The sequence below is a fragment of the Onychostruthus taczanowskii genome, unplaced genomic scaffold (assembly GCF_017590055.1).
Source record: "Onychostruthus taczanowskii isolate IOZ18803 unplaced genomic scaffold, ASM1759005v1 scaffold138, whole genome shotgun sequence".
NCBI classification, from domain to species: Eukaryota; Metazoa; Chordata; class Aves; order Passeriformes; family Passeridae; genus Onychostruthus; species Onychostruthus taczanowskii.
In genome coordinates, this window is record NW_024498551.1 from 142,627 (window position 1) to 165,517 (window position 22,891).

The window sequence follows — 22,891 nt, forward strand, 5'->3', positions numbered from 1 at the left end:
GGCAGGGACACCTCCCACTGCCCCAGGCTGCTCCAAGCCCTGTCCAGCCTGGCCTTGGGCACTGCCAGGGATCCAGGGGCAGCCCCAGCTGCTCTGGGCACCTGTGCCGGGGCCTAGCCCCCTCACAGGGAGGAATTTCTCCCACATATCCAACCTAAATTTTCTCTCTTTCAGTTTGAACACATTCCCCTTGTCATGTCACTCCAGTTCCTGATGAGCAGTCCCTCTCCAGCTTCCCTGGAGCCCCTTCAGGCCCTGCAAGGTCTGAGGTCTCCACACACCTTCTCTTCTCCAGGCTGGACATTCCCAGCCCTCCCAGCCTGGCTCCAGTCCTCCCACTGCCCCAGGCTGCTCCAAGCCTCATCCAGCCTGGCCTTGGGCACTGCCAGGGATCCAGGGGCAGCCCCAGCTGCTCTGGGCACCTGTGCCAGGGCCTCACATCCTCACAGGGAGGAATTTCTCCCACATATCCAACCTAAATTTTCTCTCTTTCAGTCTGAACCCATTCCCCTTGTCCTGTCACTCCAGTTCCTGATGAGCAGTCCCTCTCCAGCTTCCCTGGAGCCCCTTCAGGTCCTGCAAGGTCTGAGGTCTCCACACACCTTCTCTTCTCCAGGCTGGACATTCCCAGCCCTCCCAGCCTGGCTCCAGTCCCTTCATCAACTTCATGGCTTCCTCTGGAGCTGCTCCAGCATTTCCTTGTCCTCCTGCTGCTGGGGACACCAGAGCCTTGGGCAGAATCATCTCCTCAGGGCTCAGAGCCTTCCACTGCCATGCACGTGTCCCCTGCCCTGCAGAGGTGTGTTGGGCACTGTGTGCAAAGAATGCCCTTCCAGAATAAAAGATTAATTTATTGAGATGCCCTCAGTAGGATTTATGAAGGTATTGGGTGTTGCAGTTTTGATTTTAACCTTTACAGAATGAATTTCATGTTTGGTGAGGTCTGAACTGGAAGTGAGTTTCAGTTATTCCTCGTGTGTGCATTATCACCCCCCCTTCCCCTCCATACAAACAGAATAATTTGAGTTCTTTTATTTTGGTTATTTTCCTGACTGTCAGTGCTGTGCTGGGAGGAGAAGCTGTTGGTGCAGGGGCTGGGGGGACACGGCTGAGCTGCCAGCAGGGCTCTGCAGGGACAGGGTGACAGTGCCAGCCCTGCCAGGGCACTGCTCAGCACCATGTGAGCTCCTCAAGTGCTCTCACACTATAAATAGCCCAGCACTTTGTTGTTTGTGGGTTTTTATTAATAAACATCAACAGTATTTTTGGAGGATATTTGTAATAATTGGGGGACAGATTAAATGGTTTGTATTTCCAGACTTGGGAGTTTGGGTTTTGTTAACATCAGCAAAGCCTCAGCTTTGTCCACCATTAAAACATTTTGCTTTAAATATGAATATCACTCTTACTTGCTGAGTGTGTTTATTTTATTGTGACATTTTATTATTTAAATTACTGACATTACTATTGTTTGGTTTAAAATTAATGGGATCATGAAGCTTCTGTTTATACAGTAACCCTGATACCAGAGCAAGTGTTAATCACCCAAACATAAAAAGATACTGTGTTACTCAAAGTGATACTTTGTACCCTGTTCCTAAAGACTTTTTTTCTTTATTAACTCTTAGGACCCTTCCAAGTCTTTCAAGAAAGCTGGAGAAGTTGCAGCAGTTGAGTTACACGTGGAAGAAGGTATCGAAGTAGAAACAACCCCTTTATCTAAGAAAGTTTCCCCATTGCATTCTGAAATGACAGATTATATAAAGTCATCTCCTGCGACCCTTATCAGTAGCCATAATTCTGATTTAAAGGATAGAACAGAAATTAACGGAGCAACAACTGTCACAGAAAAATTGGCTCAACTTATTGCAACTTGTCCTCCTTCCAAGTCTTCCAAAAGCAAGCAGAAGAAGCCTGGAAGTGGAAATGGAGCTACATCTGGTTTGGTGAAAGACTCTGGGAAGAAGCTGCCAGGAGCTATAACTGCAAGTGGGTTGGTTAATAAAGATTTGGTGAAGAAACTGCCAGGCTCTGGGATTGCTGTTGGGTTGGTGAACAAGGACTCAGGGAAGAAGCCATTAGGGATTGGCAGCGCAGCCATACTGGTTAACAAAGACTCTGGGAAGAAGCCCCAAGCAATCAGCCCCTTAATTGGATTGGTTAGCAAGGACTCTGGGAAGAGGCCTCCAGGGATCAGCACTCCAACAGGGTTAGTCCACAAGGATTCAGGAAAGAAGCAGCCAGTGACCAGCTCTGCAGTTGGGTTGATCAGCAAAGACGTGGGGAGGAAACTTCCCGGGATCAGCACTCCAGCTGCTCTGCCCAGCAAGGAGCCTCTCAAGAAACCAGTAGGGATCAGCGCTCCAGCAGGATTGGTTAACAAGGATGCTGGGAAGAAGTTGTTGGGAATAAATAGTCCTACAGGTCTGCTTAACAAGGATTCTGGAAGGAAGATGCCAGGGAGTGGGAACAGCACAGCTCTGGTTAACAAAGACTCTGGGAGGAAGACGCCAGGGATTGGCAGCCCCATGGGACTGGTTAGCAAGGACCCTGGCAGGAAGATGCCAGGAATCAGCAGTCCTGTGGGATTGGTTAGCAAGGACTGTGGGAAGAAGCCAGCAGGGATTGGCAGCCCAGCTGGTTTGGCTAACAAGGACTCTGGAACTCTGAAAGCAGACTCCCTCGTGCCCTCCTCAGAGCCCTTTAAGCTTCCTTGCAATTCAAACCTCAGTAGCCTTGAAAGCCACGAGCCTGCGGATTTACTGAAGGAAAATACTACCAGCAAAACCTTTGAGAAGCACATTATGAGACAGAGCAAAGAAAGCATCTTGGACAAGTTTTCCATTCGGAAAGAAATTGCTGATGTAGGCAAAGAGATGTTCAGTGAAGGAATGTGTGTTCCACAGGATGCCTACTCATCCAGTGAGAAAGGGATTTATGAAATGTCTAAGCACGAGAAGCAGCCTCCAGTTTATTGCACTTCACCAGACTTCAGGACAGGAGGTGCCTCGGAGGTGTCGACAGCCAAGTCCCCGTTCAGTGCAGTGGGAGAGGGGAATCTCCCGTCTCCTTCCCCCACTGTGTCTGTCCCCACCCTGAACAGGAGCCTCTCCACAGCCTCCTCCCAGCTGGCATCCAACTCATTGCACTTAAGTTCCACGGCAGAGCTCTTGGAGGGCATTTCAGAGCCCATGGGCAAAACGCCCTTCTCCTCGGACAGCTCCCTGCTGAGTCTGAACAGGACATTGAACCACACCCTCAGCACTGATTTTAAAGGTGCTGAGAAAGACTTAAGTGATTCAAAAGCATCTTACCTGGAAACTTCAAGAACAAGTCCTCCCACGGGGAAAAAGCCCATTTTGGCAGCTGAGACAAGCATCCACGCTACTGTCACCCCTTCAGTAGTTAGTTTTACCAGCTTGTTTGGTAGCAAGCAGTTCCTCAAGATCGGTGCAATAGCTGCATCTGAGAAATCCTGCCAAGGAGCAAAAAACCTGAGCAGCACTCAGCAATCAAAACCTTTAAAGAAAAGAAAAGGAAGGAAGCCACGATGGACTAAAGTGGTGTCGAGAAGCACGTGCCGACCTCCAAAGGGTCTGGAACTGGAAAGGTCAGAGCTTTTTAAAAACATTTCCTACAGTGCACTATCGAGCAGTAATTTGGAGCAGGCCAAATTCCTGAAAAACATCGGATCATCCTCGTTTGTGGAGCATGAATTTGTCAAACATCAGTTGCCAAAGCTGAACGAAGCTAATGGGCAGTCTCTGGCACTGCTGGCTGAGACTGACAAGCAAACTCAGAAGTTCTACAGCGCTCACAAGCAACCCTCCAGCTTATGTATGTCAGATGATTTCTTAACTGACATATACAAACCCAAGAGAGGAAGGCCTAAATCCAAGGAAATGCCAGAACTCGAAGGTCCCCCCAAAAGAACTCTCAAGATCCCAGCATCAAAAGTCTTCTCAGTGCAGTCAAAAGAAGAGCAAGAACCTCCAATTTTGCAGCCTGAAGTCGAAATTCCCTCCCTAAAACAAAGCTTATCAGGACAAGCTTTTCCTAAAAAGAGAGGAAGGCCTAAAAGGCAGATCCGGTCATCGATAAAAATGAAACCACCCATTCTGTCTGTGGCACCTTTTGTTGGAACAGAGAACTCGAGCAAGATGGGGCCTGAAAGTGAGCAGCATCGGCCCGGGGAGTTCTTTGAGAGGAAGGACCAGCTCCGAGGGCCAGAAGAAGTCCAAAGCCCCAGTATTTGTAGCATGAGTGATTTGGAAGTAGACTCAGACAGAAAAGTTGCCAAGAGAAATAACGGACAGTTAATGAAAACAATTATTCGAAAAATAAATAAAATGAAAACTCTGAAGCGAAAGAAACTCCTGAATCAGATTCTGTCCAGTACAGTGGAACCAAATACCAAAGGGAAGATGCAATCCAAGCTCCACAACACCGTGTCAACTCTTGCTGCCACGTTCGGCTCAAAACTGGGCCAGCAAATCAACGTCAGCAAGAAAGGAACCATTTACATAGGAAAAAGGAGAGGGAGGAAACCTAAAGCTGTGCTGAATGGCATTTTAGCCAGCAGTGCTGCCAGCCTGACAGTTCTGGAGAAGTCTGCCCAGCAAGCTCCTGGTACATCCCTAGGACAAGTCCTTCCCCACCTGCTGCCCTCGGCAGCGAGCCCCTCGGAGATCCTGCCGTCGCCGGTGTGCTCGCAGTCCTCGGCCGTGAGCGGGGGGCAGAGCCCCGTGAGCAGCGACGCGGGCTTCATCGAGCCCAGCTCGGTGCCCTACCTGCACCTGCACTCCAGGCAGGGCAGCGTGGTGCAGACCCTGGCCATGAAGAAAGCAGCCAAGGGGAGGAGGAGGTTGTCCCCACCCACGCTGCTGCCCAACTCCCCGTCGCACCTGAGCGAGCTGACGTCGCTCAAGGAGGCCACGCCGTCGCCCGTGAGCGAGTCCCACAGCGATGAGACCATCCCCAGTGACAGCGGGATAGGCACAGACAACAACAGCACCTCGGACCGAGCCGAGAAGTTCTGCGGGCAGAAGAAAAAGAGGCACTCGTTTGACCACGTGTCCCTCATCCCGCCCGAGACTTCCACCGTGCTCGGCAACCTGAAGGAGAAGCACAAACACAAGTGCAAGCGCCGCAGCCACGATTACCTCAGCTACGACAAGATGAAGAGGCAGAAGAGAAAAAGGAAAAAGAAGTACCCTCAGCTCCGAGGGAGGCAGGACCCTGATTTCCTCGCCGAGCTAGAGGAGTTAATAAGTCGGTTAAGTGAAATTAGAATAACCCACAGAAGTCACCATTTTATACCCCGAGATTTGCTGCCTACCATTTTTAGGATAAATTTCAATAGTTTCTACACCCACCCTACTTTTCCTTTAGATCCTTTGCACTACATTAGAAAACCTGATTTAAAGAAAAAGAGAGGCAGGCCTCCAAAAATGCGGGAAGCTATGGCAGAAATGCCTTTCATGCATAGCCTGAGCTTCCCCCTGTCCAGCACCGGGTTCTACCCCTCCTATGGCATGCCTTACTCCCCTTCTCCCCTGGCAGCTGCTCCCATAGGATTAGGTTATTATGGAAGGTACCCTCCAACTCTTTACCCTCCTCCACCCTCTCCTTCTTTCACTACCCCCCTACCCCCACCTTCCTACATGCATACAGGCCACCTGCTTCTCAACCCCACCAAATACCACAAGAAGAAGCATAAACTCTTGCGCCAGGAAGCTTTCCTCACCACCAGCAGGACTCCTCTGCTGTCCATGAGCACGTACCCCAGCGTCCCCCCCGAGATGGCCTACGGCTGGATGCTGGAACACAAGCACAGGCACCGCCACAAGCACCGGGAGCACCGCTCCTCCGAGCAGCCCCAGGTCTCCATGGACACCATCGCGGCCAACAGCTCCTCCAGAACGGTTCTGGAGTCCTTGAAGCGCTACAGGTTTGGGAAGGAGGCCGTTGGGGATAGGTACAAACACAAAGAGAAACACAGATGCCACATGGCTTGTCCTCACCTGTCACCTTCCAAGGGTTTGCTGAGCAGAGACGAGCAGTGGGTCAGGAGAGAGCCTTCGGAGTCCAATTCCTTGGCGCTGGGCTTGCAGACACCTCTGCAGATAGACTGCTCTGAAAACTCCCCAGCTCTGTCCCTGGGGGGGTTCACTCCCAGCTCAGAGCCAGCCAGCAGCGACGAACACACAAACCTTTTCACAAGTGCAATAGGCAGCTGCAGAGTCAGCAACTCTGCCAGCACCAACGGACGGAAAAAGTTACCCGAGAGCCCTGGGCTGTTCGGCGGGCAGGACGCGGCGCTGGGCCGGCCCCTCCGCAAGGAGCCCCTGCCTTCTTCCCTGGAGAAGGCCCTGCAGCCACTGTCAGGTAAGGGAGCTCGGCCTTTCCGTGGGTTTTGATGGGTTCTGTTGTACCAAGCACAGCTGGAGCAGGGGGCAGGTGAGGTTTTGGCTCTGCAGGGGTGTCCAGCCCTGCCCCTGTCCTCAGGCTCTGTTGCTGCAGTGTCAGCACAGACTGACAGGGGAGCTCCCCCAGAGCCACCCATGGCACTCTGTCCTTCCTCCCCACAGACTCCTCTTGCTTTCTCATGCAAAGGTCTTTGCTTTTTCCGTGCAATTTTACTTTTCCAGAGAAATGAGGGAAAGTTTCTCACCATTTTTTGATATTTTCAAAGCCGTGTTTCTGTTGGAAGTTTGGTTGCTTAGGTTCAGACCACCTGTTGCTGCTGCTGTTGTGAGTAATGTTTCCATTTAAGAAAGTGTTTCCTATTCCTTTTGTAACTCTGTTTTGGTAATTTGACAATCTCTGCTACAACAGAGCTTTCAATCCCTGCCTCGAGGCCTCTTGCAACACCTCAGAACTGCTGGGGTTGATGCTGGGGATGCCTGAGACCAAACCTAGAAATTTTGGATTTATTCATAGTTGGGAAATTCATCTTTCAGCCTCAAGCAATACTGGAACAGGAGGAGCAGGAACAGGAGCTTGTCATTTGCATAATATTAAGGAAAAGAAAAGATAACCTGCAAAGGGCAAGTGCAGCTTGTGCTCCTGCCTGCTTCCAGTGTGTGAGGGAAGCCTGAGCTGCTTCTCCCTTCCCTTCTTGCCTCTTTCTCTCTTGCTTTCTCATGCAAAGGTCTTTGCTTTTTCCGTGCAATTTTACTTTTCCAGAGAAATGAGGGAAAGTTTCTCACCATTTTTTGATATTTTCAAAGCCGTGTTTCTGTTGGAAGTTTGGTTGCTTAGGTTCAGACCACCTGTTGCTGCTGCTGTTGTGAGTAATGTTTCCATTTAAGAAAGTGTTTCCTATTCCTTTTGTAACTCTGTTTTGGTAATTTGACAATCTCTGCTACAACAGAGCTTTCAATCCCTGCCTCGAGGCCTCTTGCAACACCTCAGAACTGCTGGGATTGATGCTGGGGATGCCTGAGACCAAACCTAGAAATTTTGGATTTATTCATAGTTGGGAAATTCATCTTTCAGCCTCAAGCAATACTGGAACAGGAGGAGCAGGAACAGGAGCTTGTCATTTGCATAATATTAAGGAAAAGAAAAGATAACCTGCAAAGGGCAAGTGCAGCTTGTGCTCCTGCCTGCTTCCAGTGTGTGAGGGAAGCCTGAGCTGCTTCTCCCTTCCCTTCTTGCCTACATTCTCCCTTGAAGTCTAAATCACTGTCCAAAGCCACTTGTGACTAATATTTCACAGAGCAAGAACCAGCTGCCAGGACTGAAAAATCCCTCCTCACATTCCTGGCTCTCATCTTGCTCCTTCCCATGGGATGCTCCTGCTGTGGTGCCTCCTGCCACCTCCTCTGCTCAGCACACCTGTGTGTGCACAGGGATTTTCTCTTGGTTTGGGGTGGTTTATGTTTTCCTTCTTTATTTTAAGCCCAGCTGGATCTTTGACAAATTCCTATTTCTTTCTACTGGTACTGAAATGACTTGAGGTGGTGAGTGGGGTGTGGAGAAGGCAGCAGAACCATGAGATTGCTTCTCCTGCAGTGATGGAAAGAGAAGTTCCAAGTGCTGGGTCACTTAAATTTGGCTCTGAGGAGGGAATTGGTTGTGGGAACCTGAGCAGCTCTGGGAACTGGGAGATGATTGGAGTGAATGATCTGGCCTGGGTGTGTGTGAGGAGTAACCCAAGGAGGGGGAGAGCAGAGATGCTTTTTGTGGAGGCTCTGCCTGCTCCCTGCCCCAGGAAGTTGGAGTGGTTCCTCAGGCTGGGCTGTCACTTCCAGGCAGTGCATTCCCACCTGGAACATATGGATATTTTGTGAGGCTGGCATTTGGATTGGGGTCCAGCTCATTCCCAAGGAACCCCACAACACTCAGAAGACTTAAACCACGTCTGGTGAAAAGCCCCAGGAAAGAGAAATGCCAGATTTGGGGTTTTAGATCCGTGTCAGTTTGCATGTTGTGTTTGGGGTGTTTTGGTTTTAGCCACGGTGCCAAATGGTGATTCTGAATCCATGACCATGGGTTAAAGATTAAAGGAAAGGCACAGATGGAGAGAAAACCTTTGGTGCATCAAAGATTATTTATTTATAAAAGTAGACACAGTTTGGGTGCGTGCTGGTGCTGGATCAGAGACTTGGAATAAGCAGTCAGGGATCAGCACCAGGGAACCCATCCAGAATGGGTCTTTGGGATCCCCAGGGAATGTTTGTGATGCTTTATTTCAGAGTATTCCACGTGGAAAATCTACCTCACCTCCACATTTTGACCATAAACCTGGCCTAACTGGTTGAACAAATTCTTTTTATGATATTGGCAGATATTGGCAGGGGTTTGCCCACGTCTGAGCTGTGTTAGAGGAGGGTTGTGCTGGCTGTTTGTGCAGACAGGACTCCCGAGGAGGTCAGAGCTTCCCAGGAGCTGAAGCACAGGTGGAAGCTCCCACTCTGGGGCTGTGGTGTGACCTCGGCACAGCAGGGCAGGACAGCAGGCTCTGGTGTTCTGTCCAGGGGTATTTTGTCCACTCCAGGCTCTGGTGTTCTGTCCAGGGCAGTTCTGTCCACTCCAGGCTCTGGTGTTCTGTCCAGGGTTGTTTTGTCCACACCAGGCTCTGGTGTCCTGTCCAGGGGTATTTTGTCCACTCCAGGCTCTGATGTTTTGTCCAGGGGTGTTCTGTCCAGGGGTGTTTTGTCCACTCCGGGCTCTGGTGTTTTCTCCACGGGTGTTTTGTCCACTCCAGGCTCTGATGTTTTGTCCAGGGGTGTTCTGTCCAGGGGTGTTTTGTCCACTCCAGGCTCTGGTGTTTTCTCCACGGGTGTTTTGTCCACTCCAGGCTCTGATGTTTTGTCCAGGGGTGTTCTGTCCAGGGGTGTTTTGTCCACTCCAGGCTCTGCTGTTTTCTCCAGGGGAGTTTTGTAGGACTCTGCTCTCTGTTCATCCCAAGTTGTTTCTGAGCTCCTGCAGCTTTCCACCTGAGTTCTTTTGAATAATTGATGCCATATCTTAGCCAGCCTTGGTGTGCTGCTTACAGTTCCTGGGGCCTCGGTGTGTTGGCTTGCAGTGCTGGCAGTCCCGAGGCAGGGAGGGAACGGGATCGGCCGTGTGCTGGATCCCTTTGGATCTGTTCCTTCCCGTGGCATCGCCGTGTCACCGGGCACGGCCGTGTGTGACCCGGGCAGTGCCAGACCGTGTGGCAGTCCCTGTCCCGAGGGATCCCTGTGCCGGTCCCGGTCCCTGTCCCGGTCCCTCTCTCCATCCCTGTCCCTGTGTCCGTCCCTGTCTGAGGGGTCCCTGTCCGGAGGGGTCCCTGTTCCTGTGTCCGTCCCTGCCCGGGCGGTCCCGGTCCCTGTACCGAGGGGTCCTGTTCCTATCCCTATCCCAAGGGGTCCCTGTCCCGAGGGGTCCCTGTCCCTGTGTCCGTCCCTGTCCGAGGGGTCCCGGCCGTTCCCGTTCCCGTTCCCTCCCCGGGGCCGCGGCACCGGCGGGCAGCAGCGCCCCCTGGCGGCCCCGCCGCTCCTCTGCCGCGTCCCGGTGGGGCGGGGGGCGTCACACAGGGTCCCCTCGCGGGGTCTGGGGTCCCGGAGCACCGGCGGTGACAGTCCCCGGGACACTGCGGTGACAGGCCCCGGGATGTGCCACCCCTGTCCCCGGGATGTGCCACCCCCTGTCTGCTGGGACGTGTCACTCCTGCCCCCCGGGATGTGCCACCCCCTGTCCCACCCCCTGTCCCCGGGACGTGCCACCCCTTGTCCCTAGGATGTGCCACCCCCTGTCCCACCCCTTGTCCCTGGGATGTGCCACTCCCTGTCCCTGGGATGTGCCACCCCTGTACCCCCGGGATGTGCCACCCCTGTCCCCAGGATGTGCCACCCCCTGTCCCCCGGGATGTGCCACCCCTGTCCCCGGGATGTGCCACTCCCTGTCCCCGGGATGTGCCACCCCTGTACCCCCGGGATGTGCCACTCCCTGTCCCCGGGATGTGCCACCCCTGTACCCCCGGGATGTGCCACTCCCTGTCCCCGGGATGTGCCACCCCTGTACCCCCGGGATGTGCCACTCCCTGTCCCCGGGATGTGCCACCCCCTGTGCCACCCCCTATCCCCGGGATGTGCCACCCCCTGTCCTCAGGATGTGCCACCCCCTGTCCCCGGGATGTGCCACTCCCTGTGCCACCCCCTGTCCCTGGGATGTGCCACCCTCTATCCCTGAGATGTGCCACTCCCTGTGCCACCCCCTGTCCCTGGGATGTGCCACCCCCTGTGCCACCCCCTATCCCTGGGATGTGCCATCCCGTGTCCCCGGGATGTGCCACCCCCTGCCAGCAGTGCCATCCCTGCCACCTCCAAAACCTTCTCCTTGTATTTTTCCCTGTTATGAATTACAGTCCCTTCCCCACTTAACTCCCTCTGTTTAATTTCTATTTTCAATCCCAGCTCCCAGCGTACTTGGTTAATGTAAACTTTTTAAATTCAATGCATTTTGGAGTTCCTCAGGAGGAAAAGTCACCCTGGAAGGACAGACCTGCTACAGCAGCTCCCTGAACCCACAGGGGTGGGTGGGCAGAGGCTCAGAATAAAGTGAAACTCTTGGGTTAAGATAAGAATCTTTAATCATTAAAATAAAATTATATATTATAATAATAATATTAATGACAGTAGTAATAATTGTCATGAAAAGGACGGAGCAGGGGACCCCGGAGAGTGCTGGGCACCATCCAACATCATCCTTCCCCTGAACCAGGCACTGGTGGTGCCTTGTGGAGGCTGACCTAGACAGAGTTAAAGAATAAAGTAAGGATTTATTAGGAGGTCTCAATAAATCCACCTTGGGCAGCACAACCCAAAATGGTCACAAAAATGGACAACTGGTGACACTTTTAGAAGTTTTGGTTCATTAGCATATTGGAGACTAAACCCTGAGGCACCACTGGGACAAATTCACTCTGTCCCAGCTGGAACCCAGGACAGGTGCTGAGCCTCAGCTCAGCTCAGCCCAGCCCAGCCCAGCCCAGCCCGGCTCAGCCCAGCCCAGCTCAGCCCAGCACAGCCCAGCTCAGCCCAGCTCAGCTCAGCTCAGCCCAGCCCAGCTCAGCTCTAGAGGTTGGAATCCTTGCAAAAGTGCTGTTGTTCCTTCCCTCCAGGAGTCATCAGGAGTGCCCATGATTTAAAAAAAAAAAATCCAAACTTTTAAGAGAGGATCTAAAAGGAGATTTCCCCAGAGATTCTGGTGCATCAGTTTGGTGCTTTCAGGGATTCTCCCATCATCACACACCTTGGGGTTTCCCTTGAGGCACTGAGGCCATGGGCAGGGCAGGAATTTTATCAGAACTTCAGTGTCCTGCTGTTACCTTTTGGAGTGTTCTTTGAGGAAGGGAGGGATATAAATAATAATCAATTATACACCAAAATATGGTATAATAATGAATATATAATATTAATTACTGTACCATATTTTGAAGGGAAATGGCAAAAATCTGGGTTTTTTCATCCTGGATTTTGTCTTTTAGAGATTATCAGGATATGCACATTCTCCTCTTGCACTACCACATGCATTTTTTGCTTATCTGGGGTTTTATACTGATCAGAGTTTTTAATATCTCAGCATTTTCCTAACTGCAATGCCAGGTTTTTCTATGACATTTTCATGACTCTCACAGCCTTTGCTTTCAAGAGTAATTGGGATTCTCTAAAAGTTGAAATTTTAGGAAAATAAAGCAGTTCACTGTAAGAAAATATTTATGTGTAAAAAGGGAAACAAATAGCTGTGTTCTCAGCAGAGCTGCCCTTGCCAGCCCTGTCCCTTCACCCTGCAGCACTTGTGGAATTCCTGGATCTTTCTAAAATTGGTTTTAACTCAAGGAATGATAATTGTGCTTCCTGCTGCCTGCTGACATCATGCAAGGATTTTGCAAGTCCCAGCAAGCCCTGTGTGCTCAGAACAGAGGGAAATGTGTTCTGCAGGTGCCTCAAATCCTGTGCTGCTCTGGCTGTAGATAATCATCATCCTCACTTGTTTAGGCCCCAGGGCTTTAACAGATTTGCCATGATGGACTGGAGCAGGAATTTTTGTGTTTTTTTTTATTGTGACGGGATCTTGTAAAGGAAAAACAACACAGCAAAGGAGAAATGTAAAGAATTTTAAAATCTTGGGAATTTTCTTTTTGGCTTTTCACCTTTCTGCAGTTCCTGGTGAGCAGTTCTGCCCAAGGAGGGGAAGGGAATGCTTTTCCTGGATGAAAAAGCACCTTCCAGCACAGAGGGATGGGGTCACTCAGTGCTTCACCTCCTTCCCAGTGCCCTGCATGGGCTGACAGGGACACTGGGGACAGTGCCAGCTCACTCAGGGACCAGCAGTGCCAGGAGGGGCTGGAGAGGCTCTCTGAGGAGCAGCACAGGGGCTGGGGAATGGACATCATCACCAGGGGCATGAGGGGGATGTGATTCCTTTCTTCTCCACCTTGGAGAGGGCACAGCTGGAGTGCTGTGTCTGCTCTGGGCTGCCCAGGCCAGGAGAGACATGGGCATGCTGCAGTGAGGAATGACCAGGGGGTGGGAGCCTCTGTCATCCAGAGGGGCTGAAAGAGCTGGATCAATAATCCAGAGGGGCTGGAGAGCTGGATCTGCCATCCAGAGGGGCTGGGAGAGCTGGATCGGCCATCCAGAGGGGTTAGAGAGCTGGATCAATAATCCAGAGGGGCTGGAGAGCTGGATCTGCCATCCAGAGGGGCTGGGAGAGCTGGATCGGCCATCCAGAGGGGTTAGAGAGCTGGATCAATAATCCAGAGGGGCTGGAGAGCTGGATCTGCCATCCAGAGGGGCTGGGAGAGCTGGATCGGCCATCCAGAGGGGTTAGAGAGCTGGATCAATAATCCAGAGGGGCTGGAGAGCTGGATCTGCCATCCAGAGGGGCTGGGAGAGCTGGATCGGCCATCCAGAGGGGTTAGAGAGCTGGATCAATAATCCAGAGGGGCTGGAGAGCTGGATCTGCCATCCAGAGGGGCTGGGAGAGCTGGATCGGCCATCCAGAGGGGTTAGAGAGCTGGATCAATAATCCAGAGGGGCTGGAGAGCTGGATCTGCCATCCAGAGGGGCTGGGAGAGCTGGATCGGCCATCCAGAGGGGTTAGAGAGCTGGATCAATAATCCAGAGGGGCTGGAGAGCTGGATCTGCCATCCAGAGGGGCTGGGAGAGCTGGATCGGCCATCCAGAGGGGTTAGAGAGCTGGATCAATAATCCAGAGGGGCTGGAGAGCTGGATCTGCCATCCAGAGGGGCTGGGAGAGCTGGATCGGCCATCCAGAGGGGTTAGAGAGCTGGATCAATAATCCAGAGGGGCTGGAGAGCTGGATCTGCCATCCAGAGGGGCTGGGAGAGCTGGATCGGCCATCCAGAGGGGTTAGAGAGCTGGATCAATAATCCAGAGGGGCTGGAGAGCTGGATCTGCCATCCAGAGGGGCTGGGAGAGCTGGATCGGCCATCCAGAGGGGTTAGAGAGCTGGATCAATAATCCAGAGGGGCTGGAGAGCTGGATCTGCCATCCAGAGGGGCTGGGAGAGCTGGATCGGCCATCCAGAGGGGTTAGAGAGCTGGATCAATAATCCAGAGGGGCTGGAGAGCTGGATCTGCCATCCAGAGGGGCTGGGAGAGCTGGATCGGCCATCCAGAGGGGTTAGAGAGCTGGATCAATAATCCAGAGGGGCTGGAGAGCTGGATCTGCCATCCAGAGGGGCTGGGAGAGCTGGATCGGCCATCCAGAGGGGTTAGAGAGCTGGATCAATAATCCAGAGGGGCTGGAGAGCTGGATCAATAATCCAGAGGGGCTGGGAGAGCTGGGATTGCTCACCCAGAGGGACTGGGAGAGCTGGGATTGTCAAGCCTGGAGCAGAGGATGCACAGAGGGAGCTTTCCCAGTGTGTCCATGTTCCAGCTGGGAGGGAATGAAGGAAAGGGAGTGAAACTGGTCCTGGTGGTGCCCAGGAGCAGGAGAGCCACTGGAATGGAGGGAATTCTCTTTGTGCAGAAGAAAACAGCAGTCACAGTGAGGGTGAGGGAATTGCTGATCAGAGAATGTGTCACTGGAGATGTGAAAAACCCAGCAGAATGTGGTGGCCCTGAGCAAGCTGACCCTGTTTTGGGCAGGGTGGTTGGTCTTGGTAATCTGCAGAGGTCTTTTCCAACCCCTTCTGAAAATCAAGGAGTTTGGATTCACTGAGAGTAGGAATATGTGGGGGATTTCCTTTCCTTTCCTTTCCTTTCCTTTCCTTTCCTTTCCTTTCCTTTCCTTTCCTTTCCTTTCCTTTCCTTTCCTTTCCTTTCCTTTCCTTTCCTTTCCTTTCCTTTCCTTTCCTTTCCTTTCCTTTCCTTTCCTTTCCTTTCCTTTCCTTTCCTTTCCTTTCCTTTCCTTTCATCAAGGAGTTTGGATTCAACCCCTTCTGAAATATGTGGGGGATTTCCTTTCCCCTTTCCTTTCCTTTCCTTTCCTTTCCTTTCCTTTCCTTTCCTTTCCTTTCCTTTCCTTTCCTTTCCTTTCCTTTTCTTTCCTTTCCCCTTCCCCTCTTTTTCCTTTCTTTTTCTTTCCTTTTCTCAAATCCAAGCTCATTCTGGTGGTTAATATTTACATGTCTTTACTCATGGCTTGTTTACCTCTGCCTCTATCCTGTGTGCAATCCCTGCTTTCTGTTTCTTTCCATCCTTCCGCTTCATTCTGGGAGCACACAGGTGTTCAGAGTAACCTGAATTTAAACCTTTAGACTGAAATGATGTTTTTTTTCTGCCTTGCAGGCACTTTGCCAAGCCAGGAGAAGCCCTCCCAGAGGCAGTCAGAGAGCACAAACTGCAGCCCTTCCAGGAAGAGATCCACATCAGAGAGCACTTCTTCTCCAGGCAAGTCCTGCTCAGGGGGCTGGGTTTGGGGATCCCTGAGTGCTCAGAGCTGTGCTGAGACACAGCATGGCTGTGAGAGCTTCAGCTCGTGGTGATCCTGACTTTTCCCACTGATATTTTGGGACAGCATGGCTGTGAGAGCTTCAGCTCTTGGTGATCCTGACTTTTCCCACTGATATTTTGGGACAGCAGGGCTGTGAGAGCTTCAGCTCATGGTGATACTGAGTTTTTCCACTCAGTTTTTCAGTGACATTTTGGGGTACGAGGGCTGTGGGTTGGGTTGTAGAACAGGGAGATTTGAGGTGCTCAGAGAAGCACCAGCACAGCTGTGGCAGGGTTGGGTTTGGTGTCTCACCAGGTTAAGTTAGGCCTGGTGGAGCTCAGGGCTTTAATCCAGATGTGTGACATTACAGTTCATCCATGGATTAGAGGAATAAATTAATTCCTCCCTGGGCAAGAGCCTGACTCTGGCCCTGCTCTGGAGGCAGAGGGTTCTTGGCCCTGGGCAGGTCACAGGAGGATCAGGCCAGGCTGTGCTGTGGGCTTTTCTTGCTGACGTGTGAGAAGCCTGCCAAGGTGATGGAGGGTGGCACATGGCTCACCCAACCATCAGGGAATGCCCCAAGCCAGGTCAGAAATGGTCCCTTCCAACCCAAAGGTGTTGTGATTCTGTAAAAATGGAATGTGAGAATCCTGCCCAGGTGATGGAGGGTGGCACATGGCTCATCCCAGCCATCAGTGAATGCCTCAATCCAGGTCAGAAATGGTCCCTTCCAACCCAAAGGTGTTGTGATTCTGTAAAAATGGAATGTGAGAATCCTGCCCAGGTGATGGAGGGTGGCACATGGCTCACCCAACCATTAGGGAATGCCCCAAGCCAGGTCAGAAATGGTCCCTTCCAACCCAAACCGTGCTGTGATTCTGTAAAAATGGACTGTGAGCTTCCCTGGGAGCTCACATGTGAGAATCCTGGGTGGAACAAGATGGTCTTTAAGGTTTCTTTCAGCCCAAACCGTTCTGTCATTCTGTAAAAATGGAACAGGAGCTCCCCTGGGACTGGACAGAAGAAAATCCAGCAGGTTGACCCATTTTGTAAGAAGCTCCGTTGCAGAAACACTCTCATTACCAGAATTCAGACATTTCTCAGACTCCCAAACTGACTGCAAATATGTAATAAATCCCTGGGATTGGTACTTGAAGCTAGCTATGGTTTCCATCTGGGAAGGATGTGCCAAAAGTGCCATTTCCTCCCTGCTTTAAACAGATGTTTACAACAGATGCTCCATCCAGCCTGTGCTGCAGAAAGTCCTTTGCAGTGGGAAAGGAATCTTCCTTTTTCCTCTGTCTCAATCCCTTTCTTGCCCTCTCTCCCTTGAAAAGGGGCAGCTGCAGTTGTTGGAAGTGGGAATAGGAAGTGTTAAAGCGAGCAGGAGCATTGGAATGACATGAATCACAAATTTATCAACTTCAAAGCCAGTGAGGTGATGGTGCAGCTGAGCAGATCAGTGCTTGCTGTGTTTCCCTGCCTGTGGAATGTGTGTGGGTTCCAGGGTTTGTCAGAGAGGAGCTGCAGCTGTCCCAGAGCAGAGCCTGCAGGGCCCCAGCCCTTTGGAGCAGCTCCCGTGGGATGTGGTGCTGCTTGAGGCTCCCTGAGCAGGTGAGAGCCCCAGCTCCATCCCCACGTGCCTCGAAGGGCCAGGAGAAAACAAAGGGGGATTTATCTTTATTATTTAATCTGAAATGCAGGGCTGGAAGTGTAAATCCTTCCAGCTGTCTTGCAGTTGTTGGGGTGTCCAGCTCACAGCAGGAGGCTGCTCTTGTGCTGTGTCACCAGCAAGAGCATTGTCCAGAGGAGGATTTTTAAAATGTTTTCCTGACTCTTTCTCCTCCAAATTGTGTGCTCTGAAAGGTACAGCTTCAGGTAATAAAGTCATTTACCCCCAGTTTGCTCCCCCCAGCTCACTTTTATTTTACATTTCTTGAGGCAGAGGTGTCCTTGATTCCCAGGTCTGGAGAGGAATTGTGTCTGCCCAAAATGGGAAAGCTGTAGCTAGCAGTGTGTATGGAGTTTAGAGTTATACACTGAGAATTCTATTACTATTATTATTATATATCACTATTATTATATATTATATCATTATTATATATGATTACATTATATCATATATAGTGATATACTATATACTATGCACTATACAATATATATGATATATGATATACAGTATACAATATATTATTTATTATATATTATGTTATATATTATATAATATTATTACAGATATATCATCATTATAGATTCTCTAAACGCTACCATTGCTGTATGATACGATCATATCATCATTCCCACATTACTAGCATCCCCCCCAGGCTTGCGGGCTGCCAGGCGCGCGCGAAGCACGCAGCCCAGCCCGCAGGGCACCGACCGCAGCGCTCTGTGTGTTGCAGGGGCGGCGGCGGACGCGCTGCTGCAGCGCGTGGCCCAGCAGGACGGGCCTGCCCCGCCGGACAGGAGCCTGGACGGCGCCGCGGGCGGCCCTCCGTCGTCCAGCCCCGCGCGCAGCCGCTCACGGGAGCGGGCGCTGGGCAAGCAGGACCCGCAGGACGCCAGCGGCGAGGGCGTCCCCCTGCTGCGGGAGCGCCCGCCCGGCGGCTACTCGCCCGGGCGCCTCAAGAGGAGCGTGGTGGAGGCCATGCAGAGGCAAGCGAGGAAAATGTGCAATTACGACAAAATCCTGGCGACAAAAAAAAATCTGGACCACGTCAACAAAATCCTGAAAGCCAAAAAGCTGCAGAGGCAGTCGAGGACGGGGAACAACTTCGTGAAGCGGCGGCCGGGGCGGCCGCGCAAGTACCCGCTGCAGGCCGTGGTGTCCGTGCAGGCCCTGCAGGCGGCCAGGATGGTGAGCCAGGAGCTGCAGGACAGGCAGCAGAGCAGCAGCCCCCTGCAGCTGGGGCCGGACACCATCACCGACGTGATCGAAGCCGTGGTGCAGAGCGTCAGCCTCGACCCCGAGCACCGCAAAGGCTGGAAGAGGAAGAGGTGGCTGCCCGAGGAGCAGGCCAGGAAGAGGCACAAGTCTTTGCCCGAGGATGAGCAGGAGAGCAGTAAGAGGTGATTTTCTTGCAGTTTTGTACCTCAGCTGGTTTTAGAATGTTTTAGTCATTGAGGGGAACTTCTGCTTGATTTTGGGAAGGAGCTCGGTGTAGAGGGAACCAGCTGTGGTCTACTCAGGTTACTCTTTGTGGTAGCAGGCCCCAGCCAGGTAATAATTACCATTGACTCTTGTTTTATTCTTCTGTACTCTGGTTGTGTTTGAGGGTGCCAGGATGAGGGAAGAGATGAGAGTCTTGACTCCATGTTTCAGAAGGCTGATTTATTATATTATGGTACTATATTATATTAAAATGCTACATTAAAACTATACTAAAAAGAATAGAGAGAAAAGGATCCATCAGAAGGCTGGAAAGAAAAGGAATGATAACAAAATCTTGTGGCTGCTCACTGCCTCGACACAGGTGGCTGTGACTGGTCATCAAGTGAAAACAATCCACGTGGAGCAGTGGAAGATGCACCTGTTGCATTCCACAGCAGCAGATAATTATTGTTTGCATTTCTCTCCTGAGGCTCCTCAGCTTCTCAGGAGAAAATCCTGGCAAAAGGATTTTTCAGAAAATATCATGGTGACGCTACACTATGTAATACTGCATTTTTAAGAAACTTATGACTTCTTCTAGACAGTCTGATACAGCTTTGACCCAATTTGTTAACTAACCAAACCACTGCTACTAGTGTCTAATGAAGAAACTACTCCTTGGTAAAGAAATCTCCCTAACACATCCCACATGTGTCTAGCAGCAGGTGTAGTGAGTGATGATGAGAATTCTTTTAATTCTTGCTCTGAGCAGGCCCCCAGCCAGGTAATAATTAACACTGAGCATTGTTTTATTCTTCTGTACTATATTATACCATATTTTTAAGAAATTTATGACTTCTTCTAGACAGTCTGATACAGCTTTGACCCAATTTGTTAACTAACCAAAACACTACTAGTAGTGTCTAATGAAGAAACTGCTCCTTGATGAACAAATCTCCTTAACACATCCCACATGTGTCTAGCAGCAGGTGTAGTGAGTGATGATGAGAATTCTTTTAATTCTTGCTCTGAGCTTTCTCACAGCTTCCCCAGGAAAACGCCTGGGAGAGTCTGTGCCTGCTCCCTGTCACCAGAGAGCTGCTGCCACACCAACATGTGAGCCCTGAGTGTGTTCAGTCCTTCCCCAGGTACTGAAAGCAGCCCAGAAAATGAGAAGTGATCTAAAACAGTACAGGTTCTGTACTTGTGCTGGTGAAGGATGTATTTAAGGAGTTGGTAACTGGTGAGGTGCCACAGGTTGTTCCTTCATCCTGTGTGGAATAAGGAGCCCTGGGGAGCCGTGGGATCTGCTCACAAATGCAGGCAGCACAGGATGGCAGGTGATGTACAGCAGATAAAGAATAAAGCTACAGCAGCAAGGAGGAGTTCAGGGCTGCACCTGTGCAGTCACTGCTAAAGGCACACACCAAAAATCTCTCTCTGATCTCAACATCTCACACTCATCCCCAAATCCATCAATAAACAAACTCTGTCAGGAGTTTCCTCTCCAGAAATGGGTGCTGTGTGCTGTCTGTGGCTCTCCTGGAGGCTCAGGAAAGGGTTACCACGTGCTGGTTTTGGAGTGCTAAAGCAGAGAGCAAGAGCTGCCTTCTGAATTGCTCAGCTGAGGCTCCAAGGATAAACATTAGCAGTACAAACAACATTCTTTTTGTAATAATAATATCACAAAAAGAATCATACTTTTCTTATGATTGTGCTTAAGCCCCACTTGATCATGTATTGTGTTTGTGGCAGGGAGGAATGATGAATCTGACTCCATGTTTTCAGAAGGCTAATTTTTTATTTTATGATCCTATATGATATTAAAGAATACTAAACTAAATTAAAGAATACAGAAAGGATATTTGCAGAAGGTTAAAAAGATAATAATGAAACTTGTGACTCTCTCTCCAGAGTCTGACACAGCTTGACCCTGACTGGCTAATAAGTCAAAACAATTCACATGAAACTAATGAAACAATCACCTGTTGGATAAATAATTTTCAACCACATTCCAAAGCAGCAACACACAGGAGAAACAAATGAGAAAATATTGTTTTCTTTTTTCTCTGAAGCTTCTCAGGAGAAACATCTTGGGTAAAGGGATTTTTCAGAAAAGATGCATGTGACAATCATGCTCATTAAGTATTTTTTTAAGTAGTTGAGTCACCCAGAAATTCAGAAAAATTGCCTTTTTCTGCTGACCAGATTCAAGAGAGGAATAATGAAATACTGTGAGATGATCTTAATGGGAAGGTGATTTTTTTATCTCTACTTTTTCTTCCAGTTTCTCTGAGACAGTAGCTGAACCTCCCAGTCCACATGAGGCCCTTGGGAAACCACCTGAACCTGAAACCCCTGAGCAGCCTCTGCCTCCCCTAACCCAGCGTGAGAAGAAAGCCCCTCGACCCCCAAAGAAGAAATACCAGAAAGCTGGGCTCTACTCTGATGTCTACAAAACAACAGAGTGAGTGAAACAGAGCAAAGCTGCTCTCTGGTAATCCAGGGAAAACTCTCTTTTCACCCAGAGCCATAAAGAGCTGCCACTCATGAGGAGGTGAAATAGAACCATCAACTTAAGTGAAGCCTGTGGAGAATTTTGTGATGGTAATTGTCAGAACTGACCCAGTGGGGATGTAAAATGTAAGCCCAGTCAGAAAGCAGTCTGCAAGTGTTTCTGGTTATCAGTTTTGAAGAAGGTAAGAGATTTATTCAAGATCTACACAGTCCTGGCAGTGCAGGTGCTGGGAGAGCTGGATGTGTGCAGGTTCTGAGCAGGGTTTGAGCACAGTGTGGCAGAGAAGGGGTCATGGGGTCCCTGTTTTCACTGGCTGAGTGGTGACAACTGGCCATCTTCTGTGTGAAAGAATTTCAGCAATGCACCCAGTTCATTTCACAGCTCAGTGAAGTTCATCTCTATTTTCTCTGAGATGTTTAGGGTAGAAAATCCAGCATTTCTTTATTTTTCCCACTGGTTGCTTTGCAGCCTGGTGTCCATTAGAATGTGGACACCTCCCTTGTAGTCACACATGTTTTCTAATCTGAACAAATCAGCTGAAGTCAGGAATTTGTGCTTCTGTTCCAATATCATCTGACAGATTGAAAAGAGACAAAATTTGGCACCTTCTCACTATGTCACAGACCACTTCAAACTGTTCCAGAGACCACTGGGAAATGCCAGTGCAGTTTATCAGCTGCTCCTGCTGCAATCTCTGTCTGTGGTGAAGGAATCAGTGAAAGGGTCAAGACTGAGGAAGAAACAAAAATCTCAGTCTGAGCAAAGTGAGGCCACTTGAGTTTTATCTGTTTTAAAGAGATGTGTTAAACTTTGCCACTTGGATGGTCTGTCACTGCTGCACACAGTTCAAATCTCACAGTTTCATCTCTTGCCACAGAGGAGGAGCTGAGAGAGTCTTCTCCTTTTCTTCAGTGTAAATATTTGGAACTTTGAGTGTTCCTAAGTTGGAAGGGGCCCACAAAGATCGTGGAGTCCAGCTCCTGGCTGTGCACAGCCCCAAGAACCCCACCCTGATGCCTGAGCTGTGTCCAAACCCTCCTGGAGCTCTGGCTGTGCCCATTCCCTGGGGAGCCTGGGCAGTGCCATCCCTTCTGAGGGAAAAACCTTTTCCTAAATCCATCCTAAACCTCCCATAGCCATTCCCTGGGGTGCTGTTCTGCTCACACAGAGCAGAGGTTGGAGCTGCTCCTGCCCTGCTCTTCAGGGGGAAGTCACAAATCACACAGGGCTGCCTTGGCTTCCCTCTGCCTGTTGCTCCACGTGCTGAGTTCTTCCCTGCTCTGATACTGGCTTTGGGATGAGCTGCTCTGGGCACCCTGTGCCAGGGCCTCCCCACCCTCACAGGGAAGAATTTCTTCCTAAGTATTTCCAGTTGTTGATATCTGTATCACAAAATTTGTTTTCAGCTTACATTTTCCCTTAACTAAACAATAATATCACTTTTTGTATTCAGCCATCTTTCTGTTGCTTGTCCAGTTCTTAAAATAAATCCCTTAAAAAACTTCAGTAGGCTTCAATATCATTTAATCGTTGGTATATTTAACATTTAGAAGTCTCCTTGCAGGACTGCAGTTCTAAATATAACCACATCAGATTCTATTTCCCAAGGTTTGTTGTTGGCCAGGAGGAGATGTTTATAAACACCAGATTACAGAGCTGGCACCTGCCTGACCCATACAACCATTCTAATTCCATTCTCCTATTTTTCTTTCTTCAAAGGGGTGTCTCATTGCTTTTTTAACTCTGATTTCTGTTCTTTTTTCTGCCTTTCCTGATGAACAACCTCCTAAAGGGCAGCAGATGAATGTTTGCTCTTAGGAGAGCAGGGCTGTACATGTGTCACGTGCCCAGTTCCTCAGCAGAACCCCCAGATACAATCTGCTG

At 50.2% G+C, this 22,891-nt stretch overlaps 1 protein-coding gene across 1 annotated transcript in view; it reads left to right on the top strand.

The window, feature by feature from the left end:
* The window catches only part of ASH1L (ASH1 like histone lysine methyltransferase), a 67,150-nt gene that overhangs the window by 13,393 nt on the left and 30,866 nt on the right, over window positions 1–22,891 (top strand). Inside the window, exons 3-6 of the mRNA XM_041397282.1 lie at window positions 1,629–6,387; window positions 15,254–15,355; window positions 17,801–18,467; window positions 20,777–20,956. Of these exons, the coding sequence (XP_041253216.1) occupies window positions 1,629–6,387; window positions 15,254–15,355; window positions 17,801–18,467; window positions 20,777–20,956 (5,708 nt within the window). The remainder of the gene's footprint in view (window positions 1–1,628; window positions 6,388–15,253; window positions 15,356–17,800; window positions 18,468–20,776; window positions 20,957–22,891) is intronic.